This window comes from Natator depressus, chromosome 11 (genome assembly GCF_965152275.1).
Source record: "Natator depressus isolate rNatDep1 chromosome 11, rNatDep2.hap1, whole genome shotgun sequence".
NCBI classification, from domain to species: Eukaryota; Metazoa; Chordata; order Testudines; family Cheloniidae; genus Natator; species Natator depressus.
The window spans coordinates 61,616,797-61,637,774 of NC_134244.1; the positions used below are offsets into that span (position 1 = coordinate 61,616,797).

The following is a 20,978-nucleotide window of genomic DNA, read 5'->3' on the forward strand; positions in this document are numbered from 1 at the left end:
TGTTTTAAAGCTGCTTTGCTGATCTTGGAAAATATCAGTTTCCCCAAAGGAGGGTAACCAGCATTGACTGATAGCCAAATTCTCTGCTGCTGATTAATTATTTGTATTACAGTAGCACCTAGTGTTCCCAACCAAGATCGGGACACGATTGTGCTAGACTGTGCCAACACAGAAGGGGAAACAGTCCCACCCCCAAAGAGTGGATGCTGTAAATAGACAAGACACACAAAGGGTGGGAGGGGAAAGAGGGGTGAAGTGTCTTGCCCAGGGTCATATAGTTCGTCAGTCAGGGAGCCAAGAGTACAACCCAGGGCTCATGACTCCTAGATCAACCAAAACACATCTCCCTTGCTACTAGACACCAGTGATAACAACCATGCTGCCGTGTGTTCCATTGAAGCCATGGGTGTTATGATGTGGGATGGGATCCCATTAGACACATCAAGCCAGAGTCTAGTTAGCCTGCAAGGTCTTGTTGTGGTTGCATGAGCCTCTCTCAAGCTGGGCACTGAAATAAGCAAACACAAATATTCTGCTTTCTTAGCAAGTAGTCTGAGTCCTGTAGATTTTAATATCCTGCATGCTAACAAGAAGAGAGCATGGCAGAGAGTCAATGCAAAGTGGGTGTGAGTGCCCACATACCAAACCACAGCTGGCAACTATAATTTTAGGCTCAGCACCCTTGACCAGATCCCTTCACACAAGAACATAACACTGCAGGAAGTCTTCCTTCCATCAGCAGGGGTTAAAGAGCAGACAAGACAGCAATTATAGGTGACTAATTAGTAAATGTTTTGAAAAATAAGCAAAATTAGCTCATTAGTAAACATTTTAGAAACAATGCCATTTCTTTCTGAATTGGGAAAATCCTAGAAAATAGAAATATATGAATAATGTTAGAGAGAGATGTGTTTTGAGGGGACGTAGTAAGCGACCACACTGGATCTTCTGTGAATGAAACAATGAGAAGGGTTCAACTTTAACCATGAAGGGAAGGGAAATCATAGAGGAAACATTCATGAAGGCATTTGGTTGCTTGTAGGTTTATGGGCTGGACAGGCAGAAACAGTGTTTTGAGCTGGAGCTGTTCAGACATCAGCACTGTCTGCAATGGAATCTGTGGTTAAACTGGGGCATACTGTAACCTAACTCTGTTACCATCCCAATCCCCAGTCATAATCCTTGGGTAGGTGGGTGCATTTGCCAGAACAATCAACAGCAAATGAGTCAACCATGTTGACATCTAAACATTCCATTAGTCTTCAGAGTTAACACCCACTGAATTGAATGGAACAGCTCACCTGACTCTTTGAGTTATTGTGGCCTGTTGACTGTCTACAGAAGCATGCAGCCAGCTCTGAATCTGTTTGTGCTTGTGTTCTTAAAGGGTAGTTTGAATTCTTCAGACACTGATGAGGCAGAAGAAGTGTTGCTATGGTTTATCCCACCACACTGTTTTACCCAGCCTGCTGGGCACAGAAAGGTCAGGATTTGGTTCTGTATGTTGTATCCCTGTTGGAATTGTTAGAAATTAAGGGCCAGATTGTGGCTTTAGACACTGCCCCTATGGGCCTCACAGCCATACTTCTGAGTCACCGCTCGTCTCCTGTGTCATCCTGGCACCTGGGGGTAGTGATTTATTGCTAGCCTATCTCCTCAATAAATTACTACTCACCCTGCACTGGCTCAGAGGAAGGGGACAGAGCCAAGGCCCTGTTCACCTATTGCAGAGAGGGAGTAGGCAAATGAATAGCCCTGCTTACTCCTGTGCACCTGGACCCAAGATCCAGACAGCCCAATGGAGCGATAAGGGGGATTCCTGCTGCCCGACCCAGGCATGTGCTTCAAGTCACACTAGCTCTAGCCCGACGGTATTTCTTCTGTATTTCCTCTTGTATCCTGTATTGACCACACTTAATGAAAATCCAATGTAAAAGTAATGAAGCAATCTCATTAAAACAAATGGACAATAACCACAAGAAGTGAAATACTAGTGACTGTGAGTCAGTGTGCCTGGGTTCTGTTGATGGCAATGCTCCAGACTTGCCGTGTAGCCTTGAGAATATCACTTGTCTCTTCTTTTTGTATCAGTTTCTCCTTTTACAAAATGGGGATAATAATGCTTACACATGTCAGAGGATTGTTATGAGGATTAGTGAATTATTACTTGTAGAGAACTTTGAGGCTGTATGAAAGGTGCCATTTGTTTAAAAATTTATTCTTTAAGGGCCTGATACAAAGCCTCCAGCTATCAGTATAAGCCTTTCCACTGACTTTTAGGGGCATTGGATCTGTCCTTTAATGAGATTCCAACTACCTTTGCTGCATGTAGTTTCTTAATTCATGTTATCCAGACATTTATTTATGTATGGGAGAAAGGAGGGGCCTGCAGTTAACATCCAGAACTGGGAGTTAGGAGATCTGGATTCTATTCCTGCCTGCTGCCTCCATCTTTGGCTTACTGTGTGACCTGGAGCAAATTATGTAGGGTGCTTCAGTTTCCTCACCTGTAAAATAGGAGACAATATTTAACTCATAGCCTGCTCCAAGCATAAGGAGAGGTGGAATTCCTGCAGATGAGGGAATTCTGTGCAAAGGATACCATGTCATAATAACACACAGCATCAGGTCAGAATGCTAAGCACCAGGCACACTGCTCATCTAAGAACAGAGGCCAAGAAGTCCTCTTCTGACCAGACAGGAGTTTCACCATCAAGTGTGAAATCTGCAATAAACAGAGGCAGCAGAATGCAAAAGCGTCACTGGAACCACAGGAGATTTTTTTATTCTCCAAGGTTGGCACTGATCTATTTGAATTAAATGAGAGAGATTATCTCTTACTAGGAGACTAGCACTCAAAATTTATTTGAAATGCAGCTGTTGCACAACACATCAAGTAGCAATGTAATAACACACTGAGTGTAAATCAGTTTGTTTGCTATGCAATTTCAGATGGGCTAATAACAGGTATGGCCTACAGTTCATAACTAGCTCATTTTAGCCACACTGACATATCAGTGCGAGCACACTGTGTCAGACCCTCACTATGCTGGTTAGGAGAAAAATCATTACAAATAGCAAAGAACTTGATTTTTTTTTCTTTAAAGAGAGAAGCCCTGGGAGATTCATGGGATCCACACAGAGCGTTGTTAGACTATTGCAACTCGGGCCTTTTATTTTTTAATAGAAAAAACAATTCAGAGATGAAGGTTGCAAGTATCTAATAAGCTTCTTGAGCCAAAGCCAATTAATCCTGAAGTAGTGGGGAAACTATCAGAACAAGATCCTGTATCAAGGATGTCAGAGAGTGACCCCTCTTGCAAGTGGGACAGGATTACATGCTACAGTTGCCACTGAGGGTCAGTCCTACAGGAGGAACAGAAGATCCCAAAATAAAACCAAGGAAGAGAGTGACTCTTTCTTGAGGACATTCAGAATTCTCCTTTGCTAACACAAGGAGCACAGGCATTGATAGTGAGAAACATCACCCTCAGCAAACACAGATGGTCGTTCACAGACCGTCCTTAGTGCTCACACAGGACATTGTAGGAGGAACTTCCATGAGAACAAGAAGTGGCCAGTGCACCAGAAATTCAGTGGGATTCAGAGCAAGTAGTTATTGACAGACCTCCAATGAGAGCTAAAATGTCAGGGAGTTCAGGGCATCTGCCCTGACTTCTTTCCTAGGACTGCTGTTTGTGCATGCTAATGCAATGTTTTATTTCCATTTTTAGTAAAATAAAAGGGGAAGATATAACAGTAGCCCCAGGAGTTGGGATACTGGCCCTGAGATTTGACAAGGGTGTTAATCTTTGGTAATCTTGACCTGTGGTAGGTGGCTATCAGCAGGAAATAAATACTGGTCCCTTATCAGCACGCCTCTGTGTCACATGATTATTACAGGGACAAGAACCCACCAGTATCCTGTGTTTGCTGTAGCTTGCTTAAAGTTATTTTGCTCCATTTGATTTCTTAAGATTTCCTTTGTGATCATTGTTTTCTCTGATTTTCCTGCCATGCGCCTTCTGGTTTCGGGCAGGTAAGTCAAGGAGTGAGACATCTTTCTGTCTCTTAAGTATGGCAGCTTGGGATACCCAGGACCTCTGATGCCCCTTCCTTCTTCTCCCTTTTCATCTGGAATCTGTAGATGTGAGCGCTATCATAATAGAGTGTCAGAGGAAGTAATTGATTCCTCACACACACACAGAGAATTCTCTTGCCTTTAGTGTCAATGGAGCTGAACCAAAGCCTTGGAGGGTGAGAAAGGCGTGTAACTCTCCCTGGCTGAGTTGTCAGGGCAAAACAGACACGCTGGGGGAGACTGAGTGAGAGAGTGAAACAAAGGATTGTTTTAATAGTAAAGGAAATAAATATCTCTGAACAAAGAAGTAGCAGGGCATTGTTTGTGTGGGGAACAGGGAGATTTCGGTTGCCTGGATTGATAGATTATAGTCACCCTACCTCCAAATCATCCCTCAGTAAGAGGAAATATATCGATCCACTTCACATTCTCACCCACTGCTCCTTCTGCTTTTCCCCAAGTCTCGGGCCTTGCTTCCATTAGACTGTTTTATCACTCATCGTGCTTCACGATGCTAACAGCAGATGCTGTACTCATGTGGTATGTGACCCGGCAGTATAAATGCTTATCTCTAGTCTGCACTCGTTCTTGGCCTGGTGCTAGTGTTTGGGGAGCACTAACCATTGGGAATGATGGGCAAGAACATTTCCAGTGCAGACACAACCTTTGAGGAAGCTGCAGTTTCGGCCATTCGGCTAAGGATGGATTTCAACAGGCACAAGAGATGTACTTTCTACTGTAGGACTTTTGAGAAGGGACACGCTTTCTCCCCACTGCAGATCCTATCCACATCCAGCCTCTTCTCTAGTGATACAGATCCCCAGTGTTCTTACCTGCTTTCTGGTGAATGGCCTGTATTTCTAGCTGGTGTGCAGAATTAACATTTGAAAATTGTATTCTAGCCAGGCCAAACTGCAGGCTATTTACCAGACAAGTCAGGATGCTTTTAGCATCCGAGTCACCCTGGCTTGATCCGTCCCTGCATTGCACTGTACCTAAGTGGCTGGGATGTTCAGGTTTATATGCAAATTATCAAATACATGATGGTGCTTTAGGGTATGGTGGAATACAGTAAGTGGCTTTCCTAATGTATAGACATGGACAATTGCACAACCTGTCCAGCCCCTAAGAAGGAGGAAGAAAGAGTAGATCTTACTGTGACAGGGTTGCCTTTAAACTGAGCAATGTCTTCTTAATTCATCTGACAGAAAAGGAGCCAGAATGTAAACTAGAGGAGAGTGAGAAACTGCTGAGCAAAAGAAGTTGGGTTAGCAGACCAGCCATTGGAAGACCTTCCCATACCATCATTAAGGACAGGACTATTACGGGGAAGGTGGGAAACAAACTGCTAGGAGGATTAGGGTGGGCTGATCATTTTTGGGTTCCCATAGTTTTAGGTTAATGTGGCTGGTGCTATATTTATTCCAAGAGTGAAACAAACAAAAGCCCATGCAGTAAGCAGCAAAGTGTGAATGGGTTCTAGGTAGTAGTGGGCCTGAGCTACAAACTTCCCACCTGACTCTGACTGTGAACGATTCCATCGGTCCTAGGTGAGGAATCCGGCCCAGGTCTGTGGATGTGATATGACGCCAACTTGGTCTGTCACTGAGTTTCTGCCTTGTAGTTTTCTTCGGTAAACCTTCTGCTACTTATTATTATCTCTTATTTATTATATTTCTTCTGCTAGTGAGCAAGCGCCAGTGAGTGGTGACAGTAAAATGAAATAGAAAACAAAGTCCAATTTTCTCCACAAATGGATTATAGCAGAAGCAGGGAGGTGCAAATGGAGTTTCTCAAGTGTCTGTGTGACAGGATGGGCTTTGAGTTGTTTCAATTCTATTACAGTATTAACAAAGTAGAATAGTGTGGAAGCTGGGGGTGATCCTTGAAGTATTTAATCCGTTTTATTCCTGTTTTCATTCTGATTTTCTTTTTTTTTTTTTTTTGGAATACTAAAGACTTCTTGCAACAAAAGAGCCCCGAAGCTAAAGATAGCAAGGTGAGGAATTTATAGAGATGGCTTTAGAGACAGAAATAAAATTAAACAGCCACATGTAACTCCTGAATAACAGCCTGCAGAAAACCCCTAACGTGCACATTAGCACATCTTATTTTCTTCTATAATGAACAGTTTTCCAGATATGTCCCAGATGCGAGCTCTTCTCTCCTCCAACACTTCTCTCGGCTGAGATCTGCCACAGGAATGTAGCCTGAAGAAGGGATGGTAACAAATGTGGGGGAAGTAATCAGAGTTCATTTTGGTGAGGGGCAGTGAATGGGAGGCAGGAACTAAATTCTCATCTGAGGCTAAACTTGCCAAAGAAGCAGTTTTAAAAATCTTTGATTCTCCTTTCTGCAAGATATATTTGGTTGGTTTTCACGTAATGTACAGTAACTGCTGGTAGAATCTCTACATTGGCACTGCTATCATGGCAGCGAAAAAGACAAAGATGATAAATAGATGTTATTTGTGGCTTCCATTTATTTATTTATTTATTTATTTATTTATTTAATTTTTGTCTTTGAGGCATTTTGGAAGCAGTCTTCCAATCTGTTTTGGGTTATTCTTTCTCTTCCTACTGCCTGAACTGGATGGCTAGTTTTTCTCTCTTCTCAGAAGTTCTGGTCATTTAGGTTAGGAAGAGCTGAAAGAATAACCCAAAACAGAGTGGAAGAATTGTTTGTTCATAAAGCCCCATAAGACCACATACATGCCACACAACGCGAGGCCTGATTCTCCTCTTACTTACACCAGTTTTAAACCACTGTAACTTCACTGACTCCAGTGAAGTCACTTCTGATTTGCACATGAGATGAGGATCTGGCCCTTTGGGCTTTGCTACTCCGCTGCCCTGCAATGAGAGCAAAGTGGGCACAAAACACTACCGTTCTGAATTAGTAGCATTCTGTGCCCATTTTGCACTGCATGAATGAGTATACAAGCCGCAGACTAGAATCACACCTTTTATGTCTACACACCCATTTATAGATACAAATACCGATACACATCAGGCCTGGTTCTGCTCTCAGACCCATGTAAATTAGGAGTGACTCCACATAAATTGATGAATTACACCCATGTAAAACCAATGTAAGCCAAATCCGTCTGCCCTATTTATAGTTAATGGCTACAGATAAAATCCCACCGGCAGCAAATATAAGTTCTTTGCTATGATGCCATCAGAAAGATTGCTTTCATACCTCTGACATCATGACCATAAAATATGCCATTTAAAAATCTCCTGCACCTTTTGCAACAGTTTGACTTGTGTTATTTGTATGCTACTATTGCTTAAGATTCTATAAAGGTCACTGGGGACTTTTCTCACGCTTCCAAAATGCTCTGTTTGATTTGAAGGCGGTTTATGGAAAAGTACAATCAGAGCAACTGACAGAGCATGCAGTTGACATTAATTGTGTCTGCCGCAAAACATCAGTGTTAGACTGAGTTGGTGGTTCACTTACCTCTTTCCCCACCTAATGCTGAGCTGTTCCGTAATGATCTTTAATAAAACTATTGATTCTCAGCTGTGACATCATCACCATAAAATAGGATATTCTTAAAGCACCTTTAAAAACCACCCACAACTTTCGGAGGATTTTATAAAAGGGATATTGTGAAAGAGCCAATTAGATTGGTTGGCAAAAGTTCTGGCTAAGCAGTCTTCCAATATACCTGCACTAGCTGGCAGTATATTAGCCCTTTCAGGTGAGAATTTGCAATATAATAGTGATTCACACACACACACCCTCCAATTTCTTCCTATTATGAGCAGTGACAGTAGGACATGCTGTGCTAAACAGGACAAAGGAGTGAGTGCCGGGCTGGGAGGCCCAAATCAGCATTGACCATTCCCAAATTTGGGAATGTTTGGATTTAATTTAAGTATCTGTCTGTCTTTCTGTTGGTCTGTCTGTGTATCCGAGACTAGTCTAATATAATATAATCTGTTTAATCAAGTCTGGATCCTATTCCTGGCTCCACTGCAAACTTCCTGTGTGACCTTGGGCAAGTCACCAATCCTCTCAACTTTCCTACCTCCCAGGGTCTTCTGAGGATACATTCATTAATGTTTGCCAGGTGCTGAGATATTGCAGTCACGAGCACCATGGAAATGCTTCTACTATAAATAAAACTAATAATAAAATGTGAGGAAAGTTGAGATTATAACTTCACAGCTAGTTCCCATCTCTAGATCACAAACGTGGCTTCATGAGATAGACTGCAAATAGGGTCGGTTTTATCTAATATCTCTCCTTTTTAAAAAGGTGAAAGTAAAAAATGTAGGGAAAATACCATCCGAGCTAAAGTTTTGCATGTGACCATTGCAGTTGGGAAACTAGCTAATTTTCAGGTTTTCATGGTAGGCACTGGGGTTATGCTGGGAAGTCGTGAAGGTTTTTCTCTGTCCTGCTTTAAGCTCTGCCTTCCATTCTCACCGACTGCATCCCCTCCTCCTCCTCCTGCTACCACTTGCTTACATGTCCCTGCAGTGTTATTTTATCACGGTTTGGATGACGGCTGGCCTCCGCAGCTAGGAGGATGTGGTTAACAGTAGGTTTGTTGATCCTTAATCTTGCACTGAGCAACATGAATTTGGGCTCTGCACTTTTGGCTGTGTTGCTCAGCAGGGTAGCTGCAGAGTGAGTCTGCTGGAGAGCCCAGAGGTATCCGGTTACATTCTTGCGAGGTGTATATTGATGTTTCTGGACTTTGTATCTTCCTGGGACCAGGCAAGGGTGGAGGTGTATGTTGGCTCAGATCGACTGTGAGGAGGAAGCACTGGTGTAGCTACGTCCCGAGGAGAAGCATAGCTCTTCGCCTGTCTGGGTGCCATTTGGGGGCCAAGCTGCAAGAAAGAACTGAGGTGCAAACTGCGGCAGCAGGACCTTGGTTGGTTTGTGATAGTCACACACTGATTCCACTGAGACCGCTCTTGTGAGCGCGGCAAGCTGGATTCACTCCCAACGTATGAACTGGTTGCCAGTGTAACCTTACAATGCTACACTACTGATGCCTACAAAACCAGACCTGGCCTTCAGCATTCTAAGGGCTGACACCAAAGCTGCTTGCAAACTGGAGAAAACACAGAGTAGCAAGATACTGAGCAATAGACAGGGCTGGCAATAGGAAAAAAGAAAGAAGGAGAGTGAGTAGTAGAGACATTAAAAGGCCTTATACTGAATTATAAAAACTCTCTTAACACTGGTAAAGCAAGGTCACTTTCTGTTAAGAAAGAATCTTTAATAAATTGCAACACCATAAGCGATAGATGTTTTCTGGCTCACTTTGTTAAACAATTTCAAGAAGAGTAGCTAAGCGTGTATTTCCCCCTCTCTCTGCTCTCTCCCATCATTGCCTACGTAGGCAGAAGCACTTCGACTTTCACTCCCTGCTTCACAAAACACCCAGTGATGTGTGTACAATGCTGAGAATAAACACAACCCTGTGTTTGAAACTGTTTCAAGTCCAATAACCCCCCTTCCTCCTGAAGCTGCTGTTGCCAGTGTTTGTTCCATTGGTGTAGACTGTGGTCTGCATCCATGTAAGAAAACATATGTAATCCCTTGACCACGTTTTATTCTAATGGGTGGTGACTGCTGGGCCAACCGTTTGCATCGCTGTCTTGTTGGGGCTTGGAATAGGAATTGGCTATGGTATTTGACAGTAGTGTCCTCTGTTCAGATATGACTTAGGAGTTCAGCTAACCAGTAAAACTGTGCCTTGTGTTGGGCTATTTCTACTTAACCAATGGAATTATAGTATTGCCTATGAATGAAAACCAGCTGACTTGTGATTGGCTGAGATAGTTCAGATGCCATCATGCCATTTCTCTGCTCCACCCAGCAATGAGCTGTTCCATAACCGTCTGGAAATGAAACTGTAAGTGCAGAAAACATCCAAAGGGTTCCCCCCGCCCCCGCCCCCAACACACTGGAAAAGGAACCAAGTCTGGAAATTGTGTTTAAACTCAACATAAACAAAGTTCTAGCAAAACCAGATTTTAACATGGTTTGGCCAGTGACCCCACCATAACAGAACTACATTTAACAACATGCTTGAGCTTGGGCGAGTGTGTGGGCAGAGCCTAAGTGTGAAAGAAAATGAGCAGTCTCCACTGCGGAAGTTAGCCTGGAGTCTCAATTTAGGATGTGAATTCTTGGAATGAACATATTTGCTCTTTTACTTTTAAGGAATCAAGCATGAAGTTTAACTAGTAAAGAAAGCAAATGCTCTTATAGTGCATTCTGGCAGAAGTAATATCCTGGTGTGAATACTCTCCCACTTTGCAGATCTGTTTATCAGTACTGTAAAAACATAATGAGAATTTTGCCTGAGTAAGGACTTCAGGGTTTGGGCCAAGATTTTTAACAACAACAACAAAAATCCCTTATGTGTTTGTATTAATTCCACATTTGGCAAAAACGATCTCTCGACCTCCTGCAGACTTATTTAGTTGGTTGTAAGATTTGATTTATTAAGGATTAGTTTCATGAGGAGAAAACTCCTCTTTAGGTGCTTGGATGAGGCCAAATGTTTTAATGTAGAGAGGAGCAATTATTTCCCAATGAATAACGCATTAGATGAATTTAGCCTTTTTTTCCTATTTGCAAATTGTCTTTGAGCAGATTGCAAAATTCACAAGTTTTATTTGTTTTTTGAAATTATTCACTAATTCTTGGGCTACAGGATGTTATAGATCTTGTCATTTCATAATGTGTTGGTTGATTTTGTAAGTCATGTATCTTTTCTTCTGGATACTGATTGGTTGATTTATGTCATGGAGACAGCATGAACTCAAAATCCCTGCTGTGCTGTTGAGTTATGTAAACAAGAGGACGGAAACAATGCGATTTGACTTTCGGGTATGTAAACTAAACTATTCAGCACCAACGGCAAATTTTACAATCAAATGTACAATTTGAAATCCACTTTTTATGAATATTCAAGAATTCATGCTCGTTAACTCGGGAGCACACAGATGTTCACTGAATGTGAAAGGGCTGCAAAGGTGGTTAGAAAAAAAAGGTTTCAGAGTAACAGCCGTGTTAGTCTGTATTCGCAAAAAGAAAAGAAGTACTTGTGGCACCTTAGAAGTGAGCTGTAGCTCACGAAAGCTTATGCTCAAATAAATTGGTTAGTCTCTAAGGTGCCACAAGTACTCCTTTTCTTTTTAGAAAAAAAAAAGTCGTCTGAATTCGAGTAGATACTCACTAGAAAAAAAAAAGGTCTCCTCTGTTTGCTGAGCTCTGGGTGAAACAAACAGAGAAACAAAACCCTACCAAAACAAAGCACTGCTCTGCCCACACAATTTTTCCCCTGAGGAGAGGATGAGAGAGAGAACAAACCGCATGTGACAGATGTTAATCATGTTGCTTAATGCACTAATGGAAGCTGCTTTAGATATCCCATGTGAGGCCAGATCCTCAGCTGGTGTAAATCAGTGTAGCTCCATACACCAGCTGAGGATCTAGCCCCATGAATGCTCTTCCTTTGGTAGATCACTCTTTTAAAAGGAGGCTTTAAATGTGATTTGGTTTCTTTCATGCTGGGCAGCCAAATTGTGTTTGTCACCAAATTATAGGCTGGCTAGTTACTGCTAACTCAGTGCCTGGCCCAGTATAGATAGCACTTTAGCTTCAGGCATTTTTCAGTTGGAGTCCAGCCTGATTAACTCCTTGAAAGGAGTGAGACCTGGCCTATTCGGACTGCCGTCCTTTCTGAGCAGCACATTTAGTTCTGGGGTTGTGGCTTAATGATGTATGTGTGTCTTGCAGGACAGGAATGAGTCACATGAGAATCCTTCTGTGTCCAACAAGCTGCTACTTCTTTCAACTCTCAGTTTCCAAATAGAGGATCTTGTGACGAAGCGGAAAGTAAGAAGCGTGGCAGTGTGTAACATTTCTGCGCTCTCCTGTCCCCTTGGAGGAGGAGATGCCTAGCATGTTGTTTTAACAGGTTGATGCTAAGCAAATAAACAGAGAAAGAAAGATGGGTAGTTTTCAGTAAATAATGGTAGGCTGGTCAGAGACTAAACACAGAAAGGAGAGAGAAAGTGTGTAAAGATTGCATGATGTTCATGTAAAAACTATTTATCTGCCACACAGCGATGCCAGTACTACCCTGCCACTAGACATGCGGCAAGATGAACACGCCAAAGGGTTCACTGGGAGTTTTAGATTCAGATCAGAATTTCACAGTGGGCTTTTATCTCTCTAATGGGGCAAACTAAAACCAGAATTATTATTTATTTGTAGTGCCTAAGAGCCCTAGTCATGGACCAGGACTCCATTGTGCCAGGCTCTGTACAAACACTGAACAGAGATACAGTCCCTGCCCCCAAAAGCTTACAGTGTAAGTGTAAGACAGGAAAGACAGGTGGATACAGACAGGGGAATGCAAAGAAACAATAAGATTATATTGGTCAGCATAATAGACAGAGTGGTCTTGGTACACTGGTAAGGATCCAACACCATTAAGCTTCGGATGATTTGAAATCTGTCGGTAGATCTGAATTCTGTGACTTGGGCCCATCTCTAATAACCTTGGGGGTTTCATTTCTCTCTCTCTATATATATATAGAGAGAGATACTTTGCATGGTGTCTGCTCAAGTGCTGATCACAGCAAGGTTCTGTATGTGATTAATTAGACCTTGTTATCAGCAGTCACTTTTATGTCACTTCTCTCAGCAGTGTGTGCGCCTGATAATGATTATGTGAATTACAGAGTGCGGTTTCCAAACTTTGGCACCCACACTGAGCGTCCAAATGCCTCGTCTGGGATTACAAATGTCCAGTTAGGCATGTCAAATGGAATTTGGGCATCTGTAGCCAAACAGCACCAAAATATAGGCTGCAGGTGCTTAATTTAGGCATAAAATTGCAATTGGTTCCCCAGTATTTGCATTTAGGGTTTCACCCAGTGCTTTAGGAGGAGTTGGTAGAGAAATAATAATAATACCCCGCCCTTATCTAGCACTTTTCATCCATAGTTCTCAAAGCGCTTTACAAAGATAATTATTTACAGACGGGGAAACTGGATTTACAGACGGGGAAACTGAGGCACAGGGCAGTGACATCACCTGGCAGGCCAGAGGCAGAGCCATGAATAGAACCCGAGTCCTAGGGCAGAGCTCTGTTCACTAGGCTACCCTGCCTCTATTTGTTATAATGTCACATTTGGTATGATATATATGTTGAACTAAATGGTTACACGGCCATGTTGTTTGAGCTATTACTGCTTGTCTAACTTTTCTACATGCACAGCCACATGCTATTTGATGGGTGTGTAGTAAATCAACATATATATATATATATATATATATTTATTTCCTTCCAGTTACTTCAATCAATCACTGGTTAATTAGAGCTTCTATTTAATTTGATCAAAACCTAAAGAAAGAAATAATCTGTGGTAAAAATAACCCAAATTCCACCCTTTATTTGGATCAATTTAAAGAGGTAGCATATTATTCAATCAGTGGCCTTGGGACATTCTGTTTAATTAATACAGGGAAGTAAACATTCTGAATGAAATCAAACAGAGAGCACCAGGAAGTCCCTTCTGATGATAAAAGATGAATACAATGACAAGATGTGTTGTTCAGCCATTGTTATCTATGTTGTTATAGATGGCCTTCGACTACTAAATTTAGGGGGTCAGATCCTAAGCTGGTGTAAATGGACATATATCTGTTGACATCTGTTGAGGATCTGCTTCCGGATATGGACCCGAATTGCCCAAGTTCTGAGGGTGTTTGGATCTGGAGTTTTGTCTTGGGCCCGTCTCTGCCTTCCGTGGACTGAGCTGGTGGGGTGTGTGTGTGTTAACTAATCCTTAAATTGTTACATGAACTTCCTTGGAAGCCAATAGGGGATGCGTGTTAAGACTTCAGGGTTAGGCACAAGATATGATACCTCCACCCCTACTTGATGATCATATGGATAATGAGATAATCCACTTAAGTCAATCGAAGTGAGAGGTATGGAAAACTGTCTAGAGAGTGTTAGAATGGAAACTCTTACCAAGTAGTCTAGAGGAATGAGCATGGGTCTGGGGGGTTAAGAGTGTTTTATTCCCGTCTCTGCCACTGCCCTCCTGTGTGCCCTTGGGCAAGTCATCTAGGGAGGGATTGTTAAATCCCTCGGGATTTGTGCTCCTAAATCACTTAGGTGCATTCAAAAATCCCATCTTTACCTCTTTGGCAAGTGTGAAATGGGGTTAATGATAGCATCGTACCTATTGTGCAGGAGTGCTTGGAGAGTGAATGATCCTTTGGACAGAGAGCAATATCTGAGAGCTGAATATAAATAACAAATAATACAACTTACCAGAGAGATCAAGGGAAGGAACTGAGGGAAAGGAAACACACAAGCTAGTTATGGAATGGGAGGTAGGTCTAGGAGCAAAGTTTCAGTAGAGGGAGGTGTTTGTTATAATTAATATTGTTTATTATTTGTATTGTGGGTAGCACCTAGAGGCCCCAGCCCCATTGTGCCAGGGCCTGTACAGACTATAACAAGAGATGACCCATGCCCCAACATTTAAGATGAAAGACAACAGGTGGATACCGCAAACTGATGGGAGAGCACAAGGAAGCAGTGAGGCCATTATGAACAGTGGAATAAGCAGTGATCACAGCACACCAGCTGTCTAAGAACTGTCAAGTGTTTTTTAGGCATCGTGGGACAGTGCCTTTTAAGAAGAGATGTAAAGGAGGATAGTGGCCTGGAAGATTTTTATAGGGAGCTTCTCCTTTGCATAGGTGGTAGCATGGGAGACTGCATGATGACCGCTTGTCTGAAAATTTGGCAAATGGGCAATCAAGGGTGACGTAGGCAGAGTGGAGGTGAGAGTTTACATCTGTCTAGTGGATTAGAGATCCTAGGTAGGACAGGCGTAAGCCATAAAGGGTCTGAAAGGTGAAGACAAGTAGCTTGTGCTTACTGCAGTGGAAATGGAGAGATGCAAACAAGGGGGTGACATGGTCAAAGCAAACAGCCAGGCAGATGCTTCTGTGAAGAATGTAGGCACATATAAGGTGGGAAGAAGGACTCATTTTGTTTGTGCAATACATTCTGTAACATCAACCTGTTTGTCATGTGTCTCTTCTGTCTCCCTTCCCACTCCCTCGGACAGATATGACTTTATCGAGATACGGGACGGCGACAGCGAGTCGGCAGACCTGCTGGGCAAACACTGTGGGAACATCGCTCCTCCAACCATCATCTCCTCAGGCTCCTCTCTCTACATTAAGTTCACCTCTGATTATGCACGGCAAGGCGCTGGCTTTTCTTTGCGCTATGAGATCTACAAGACAGGTCAGTGTCAAAGGCAGACTTTGGACTGGCAGTCCTACAGCACCTATCTTCCCAGCAGTTGACATTGGGATCATCACAGAGCAAATCCTGTGGGCCACATTTTCAGTAGGGTTTTTAGCATGTGCTCAGTACAAAGGGTTTTATTTTTTTGGCAAGTCTGTTTCATCATATTTCCAAGAAGGTAAAGATTTTAGTGGTGCGTTATAGTGCTTTTTGATTCGTATCTTGGCATGAAAAGCAGGTTTCCTCATTAAATTCTCTTGCATTCCAGAACTACAAACACTCTATCTTTTCTTCATGGCATGTAAGCGCTTGTTAAGTCAAGGCTAAGGTGAAGATTGTCCCTCCTTTAGAACTCTGTAAAGCTCCTGTGGATATACAACTTAAGCACTGATCAATGACTCTGTTTTCTCTTTCTGGAAGGCAAGGGTTTTTGTAACGGGTGGACTGCTCGTTTAAAGGGGCTGCTGCCTGCAGTGTCAGCAAGGGAGTCAGACAGGCGGCTGTTGAGTTCAGTATAACAGGAACTATTCATAATTCTGCTTTATACAAAACTATTCTGGAAGAAAGTAAAAGCTACTCAAAAGGCCTTTTTATGTCATCTCTGTCTAAATATTTGTCAGAACTGTATGCATGAGAACACGTAGTCTCAAGAAAATATGAAACTCTGTGTTTGTGTGTGTGCACGCGTGTGTGTGTGAGAGAGAGGAGAGATTGAGGGGTTGTACATACTTCCTCTTATGTCGGTATAACATATGTCACTCAGGAGTGTGAATAACATCTCCCCCCCACCTTCCCCCGAGCGATGGAAGTTACACTGACCTAAGTGCCTGTGTGGACAGCACTAAGTCGGCGGGAGAGCTTCTCCCATGGACATAGCTACCGCCTCTCATGGAGATGGCTTTATTACGTCGACGGGAGAGCGCTCTCCCATCGGCATAAAGCATTGGTGCAGCTGCACCGCTGTAGCGCTTCTAGTGTACAGTAGCCTTGAGAGAGAGCGAGAGAGCTTGTGTGCACATGAGGGGCATACGTATGTTTTGCACAAGGATACTCAAAGCTATCTGTCATAGGACCAGGCCCCCTGCCCACATTCCATTGCTAGAGTACTGGAAGAAAATACACGACTGTCACGTCATCGGCAGAATATGAAACGAATACATGAATATACTGGAGAATCAAAAATAGGCACAGCTTTGTTTGTTTCTTTTCCAGAATCTTCATACAGCCACATAAGTATTTAGTGGTTCAGAGCACAGTTATATATTATTTAGAGACAGATGCTTGTAAATACACAGAGACATACCCACATACAGACTCGGGTGCTGATGACTGGCTGACTGGGGATGGGAATACAAATGAAACAGGACTTCCTAACTTTAATTTAGAAGGGGAGGGGGGGTGGATTAAAAAAATCCATCAGTGTATCTATCTGTTCCTGGGGTGACTTGTTAAAATGGAGAATCGTTATGAGGTGGTGGCCATGTAAAGCCTCTGGCACACAGTTGAGCAGTTCTTTTTCCATCCAGTGGAGGGCAGTGGTGCACATACACACCAGCCAGGTCATGCCATTATTGTTTCACTTAATGGTTAGAACATTGACTAATCCTGAAGGGGTTAGTTAACCCATCAGGACTGGCTGTTTTCGTGGGATTTGCTGAGGGAATAGTGGACGCTGAGGCAGGGATCAGGATGAGTCTTTGTTCAGGAAGGAAGATAGTTGACTCAAACAGGGCTGTCTTGCCTCTTCCTACCCGTAACCCTTGGTCCTATCCCAGTCCTTCCTGTGTGCCTTGTCCCACTTGCCCTTGCTGTCAGTCCCATGCCCTGACTTTTATGTCATGAAGCAGTAGGACCGGGAGTAGTCCAGTATGCAGCAGTGGCCAGGATGAGGCTGAGCTGACAGAACCAGGCAGTGGTGCTGTGCCGAGAGGCCGCTGGCAGGGAGTGAGAAGCGCTCTGTCCATTGAGTATGAACCAGGAAGGGGCTAACGTCATGGGAAAAGACCATCAGAGGGAGAGGAAGTAGGGGCTGTGTCAGAGAGGCAGAAGGAGCAGGAGGAAGGCAGGAGCTGAGTCTTCTCATTTCCTGTCCCTCAGCTTGGATTCCCTAGACAAATATACTTCCCTTCAGGTAGAAGGCCTCGGGCTGGGACTTCATCAAGTACAGGCCTCCTTGTTGGTACTGAGTGCTGTTAAAATGCTCACTGTCCTCCCTGAAGAGGGCTCTTGGCTTGAAACCACTCTAGACAAAATTCAAAACATAAGCAAGGTTTCAGTTCCTGGAGAGTGGGAGGCACTGAAGCCAGTTGTTTACGCAATCTCAGAGTGCACACAGCCCACCTAGAGAGAACAGTGTCCCCTGAAACCATCTTCAGGGGTAGGAGGGTCTCTGGCCTCAGATCTGTGGAGTAAACAAATCCTGCCTTTTGTTTGTAGACAAACAGATAGGGCATGGATCAGAGCTAAGGGTCAGTCAGAACTGGTGCTTATCCGGTGAAGTTTCACTGGCTTTAAAGGGCATCCAATTAAGATACTCCATGTCAGTGACACACACACACACACACACACACACACACACAATTAAGAGAGGCACTGGGCATATAAACAGCTGCTTCCTAATGGTTAAGTCCCCTGGTGTTGTATTGGTCAGTTTTGCTGCGGCACCCCAAAAGATGACATCCAGGTCACAATTTTCAAACATGCCTAATGAGTTTGAGCACACAATGCAAGCGATGCAGCTTAACAGGGCCTGCATTTCAGAAAATACTGAGCAGACCTGTCCTGTGAAAATCAGGCCTCATTAAGGGTGTCTCAAGTTTGGCCCCCAGAATCATTACGCGTTTGAAAAGTTTGGCCCCATGACACCCCCTCATACCAAGGAAACTCTGCTGCCAGGTACATCCCATGTTTACTACCTGGTAGAGTTTTCAAAGCTCCTTTTTATTATTAAAAATGGAAGAAGAATAAATTAAGCACACTTTGAAAACCATTCCAAGAAAAGAAAAACGACCCACTCCCCTTTATGCAGGAGTTCATGTGTAGCCATGATATTGATGCCTTCCAGGAGAGATGGGTCCAAACCAACACCCTCTCACCAAATACTTTGGGAGAGATCAGATCTGAACTTTATGGCCCCGGCCATCCCTGCCTCTGGGGCGTGACAGTGAGAGCAGTTTGACTCAAACTGTCTTTAAGGGTATGTCCACACTGCCCGTATTACAGCACGGCAGCGCAGCCACGCTGTGACATGGGCAGTGTAGTCACACTTTATCGCCGGGGGAGAGCTCTCCCGGCTATGAAAAAACAACCACCCCAAAGGAGGGGTGGTAGCTTTATTACCGGGAGCGCGGCTCCTGGCGATAATGCGCTGTCTATACTGGCGCTTTTCAGCACTAAAACTTTTGTCGCCCCAGGGTGTGTTTTTTCACACCCCAGACCGAGAAAGTTGCAGCGCTGCAAAGCGCCAGTGTAGACAAGCCCAAAGTGGTTGCCTTTTCGTTGTTTATGTGCTGAATTGTTCTCTCAGCCTGGTGAGTGGGAGCATTTAGCACATATTGCTGAAGTAAACATGATTTCCATTTATTATTTGCAGGTTACCTTTAAAGCCAGTCATTGTTTGCTGGTTATAGTCAAGCTGTTGACAAAGATACTAACCGCTGCAAGCAACCTAAATGAGGAAATCGTTGCTATCTAACAGTATCACAGTTACATTTCTGTACAGTCCCTAGAGGACATTTCCTGACAGTCAACATCTGGTTTATTGAATATTTCTGTGCTTTCCTCCTCGGCTTGGAGTGTGTATTAGTCTCTTCATAAATCTGGCTGCCTTTTTATTTGATCAGGAGTAAATACATTCTTATTCTTGTTCTTTGTGTTGTCTTGCAATTTGTGCTTGGCCTCTTGTATTTCCCTCTGTATTATCACACCAGAGAAGCTGGCCGCTCTCCTATAGTCCGTTAAGAAGTTCCTCTCAATGTTCCTCCACCTAGGGGTACTACAGTAACAGGGGTCCAGCTGTTATCTCAAGTTGCTGTCCTAACTTGCGTAGGCTAGTGCAAATCTTAATAACAAGGCTCCAATTAGTCCCAAGAAGACTTGCACCAACTGGGTGAGTGGGAGCAGTGAGTTTATAGAGGAGAAGCGCAACATCCCTAGAAAACAAAAGTCAAAGCCTTAGTGAATGTTAATCCTGTGTTACAGTCATGGTGATAAAGGCCTCTGTAACACCCTCTTTGCCCCTCCGATGGCCCACAGGCTGGAGATTTCTATTGTCAATTGTCCACCCTCTAAAAAGCAGTGGTTTTAAAGCAGCCATGGTATGAATAGGACACAACCTCCTCTTCTCCCCCACCACCCTGAGGCACCTTGAGCTGGCTGTGGTACAAGGGAGGCCAGCGTCAAGGTCAGCAATAAATAAGTGGCAACATTGTCTGCCCTGTTGGCAATCAGAAAATCTTCCTCGAGAATAGAAATAACTAACATTTCTGGTGCAGACAGCTGAATAAGAGAGAAAGAGCGCTCTGTTCCTCCTGTCAACAGAATCTCTCTCACACACACGCGCGTGTGCGCGCACACACACACCAGTCCTCCCCGTCATCTTTCAACAGCCACAGTCTGGAGACATAGGCTGGACCAGCCATTTGCACACTCTACAGCTAGGGTGCTAGGCTTTGGATGATGCTGCAGAGAGGTTGCTCTACTAATTGCCGCTCCGATGGAAAATAAAATACATAATAGCGATAATGAATCATTGATAATTTACACTTTGCTAGCAATTGCCCATGGGAGGGGTTTGAAATGCTTTACATGCAGGACTGAAGTAAGCCTCACAACAGCATTGTTTCTAGGTAAGCATTAGTATCCCTATTTTGCTGATGGGGAAACTGAGGCACAAAAAGGTTATGTGACTTGCCCAAGACCTTGCAGGAAGTCTGTGCCACAGCTGGGAAAATAACCCAGATCTCATGACTCTCAAGAAGAAATTTTAGTTCAGATACTGCAGTGATGGGTGCTAGTGTTAAGTTCTAAGATAGATAGGCAGACAGACACAAAATCAGTAGGTCAGGGAGATCTCTTTTAAAAATTAGACAATTCCTTGGCCCTGCCAGATTCCATACCTTTCTCTTCCCCACCTAGGTCAGTCACCCTCCCTGACTGTGGGTCATGATTCCCTCAATTAGTTCCCCAAATATAGCCCAAGAGAGCTAGGTCTTTAGTCTGGCCATATATGTGTTTTACCCCTTGGGCCCATTTCTCCCCCCGCCTCCCCACAATATGTTGGGGGAACTGGTATATTATTTACATTAGCCCAGTTGCAGTCTGCTGAGCTGACCCCGAACATGGTGAGTCCAGGTCCGTTGTTGGTGATGGTATGTCACAAGAATGGGTGCATCTTGGAGTCTTCATGTCACAATGCCAACTAAGAAGACCCTGTGCGCCAAGAGCCCATCTGTAGACTGTAGGAATGGGGTGAAAAAGAACAGCAAACTCTTCCTCATGCCTGACTTACGACTGCTGACCATGCCCCGGAGCATAACCTCTGTACTGCTGGCATGCTGACATTATGACATT

The 20,978-nt window shown here is 43.6% G+C and overlaps 1 protein-coding gene across 5 annotated transcripts in view; it reads left to right on the top strand.

Annotated features, from left to right (window-relative positions):
* The window catches only part of NRP2 (neuropilin 2), a 121,578-nt gene that overhangs the window by 25,076 nt on the left and 75,524 nt on the right, over positions 1–20,978 (top strand). For all 5 annotated transcript variants that reach the window (XM_074967988.1, XM_074967990.1, XM_074967989.1 and 2 more), the window contains exon 3: positions 15,223–15,404. In XM_074967988.1, coding sequence (XP_074824089.1) covers positions 15,223–15,404 — 182 coding nt within the window. The remainder of the gene's footprint in view (positions 1–15,222; positions 15,405–20,978) is intronic.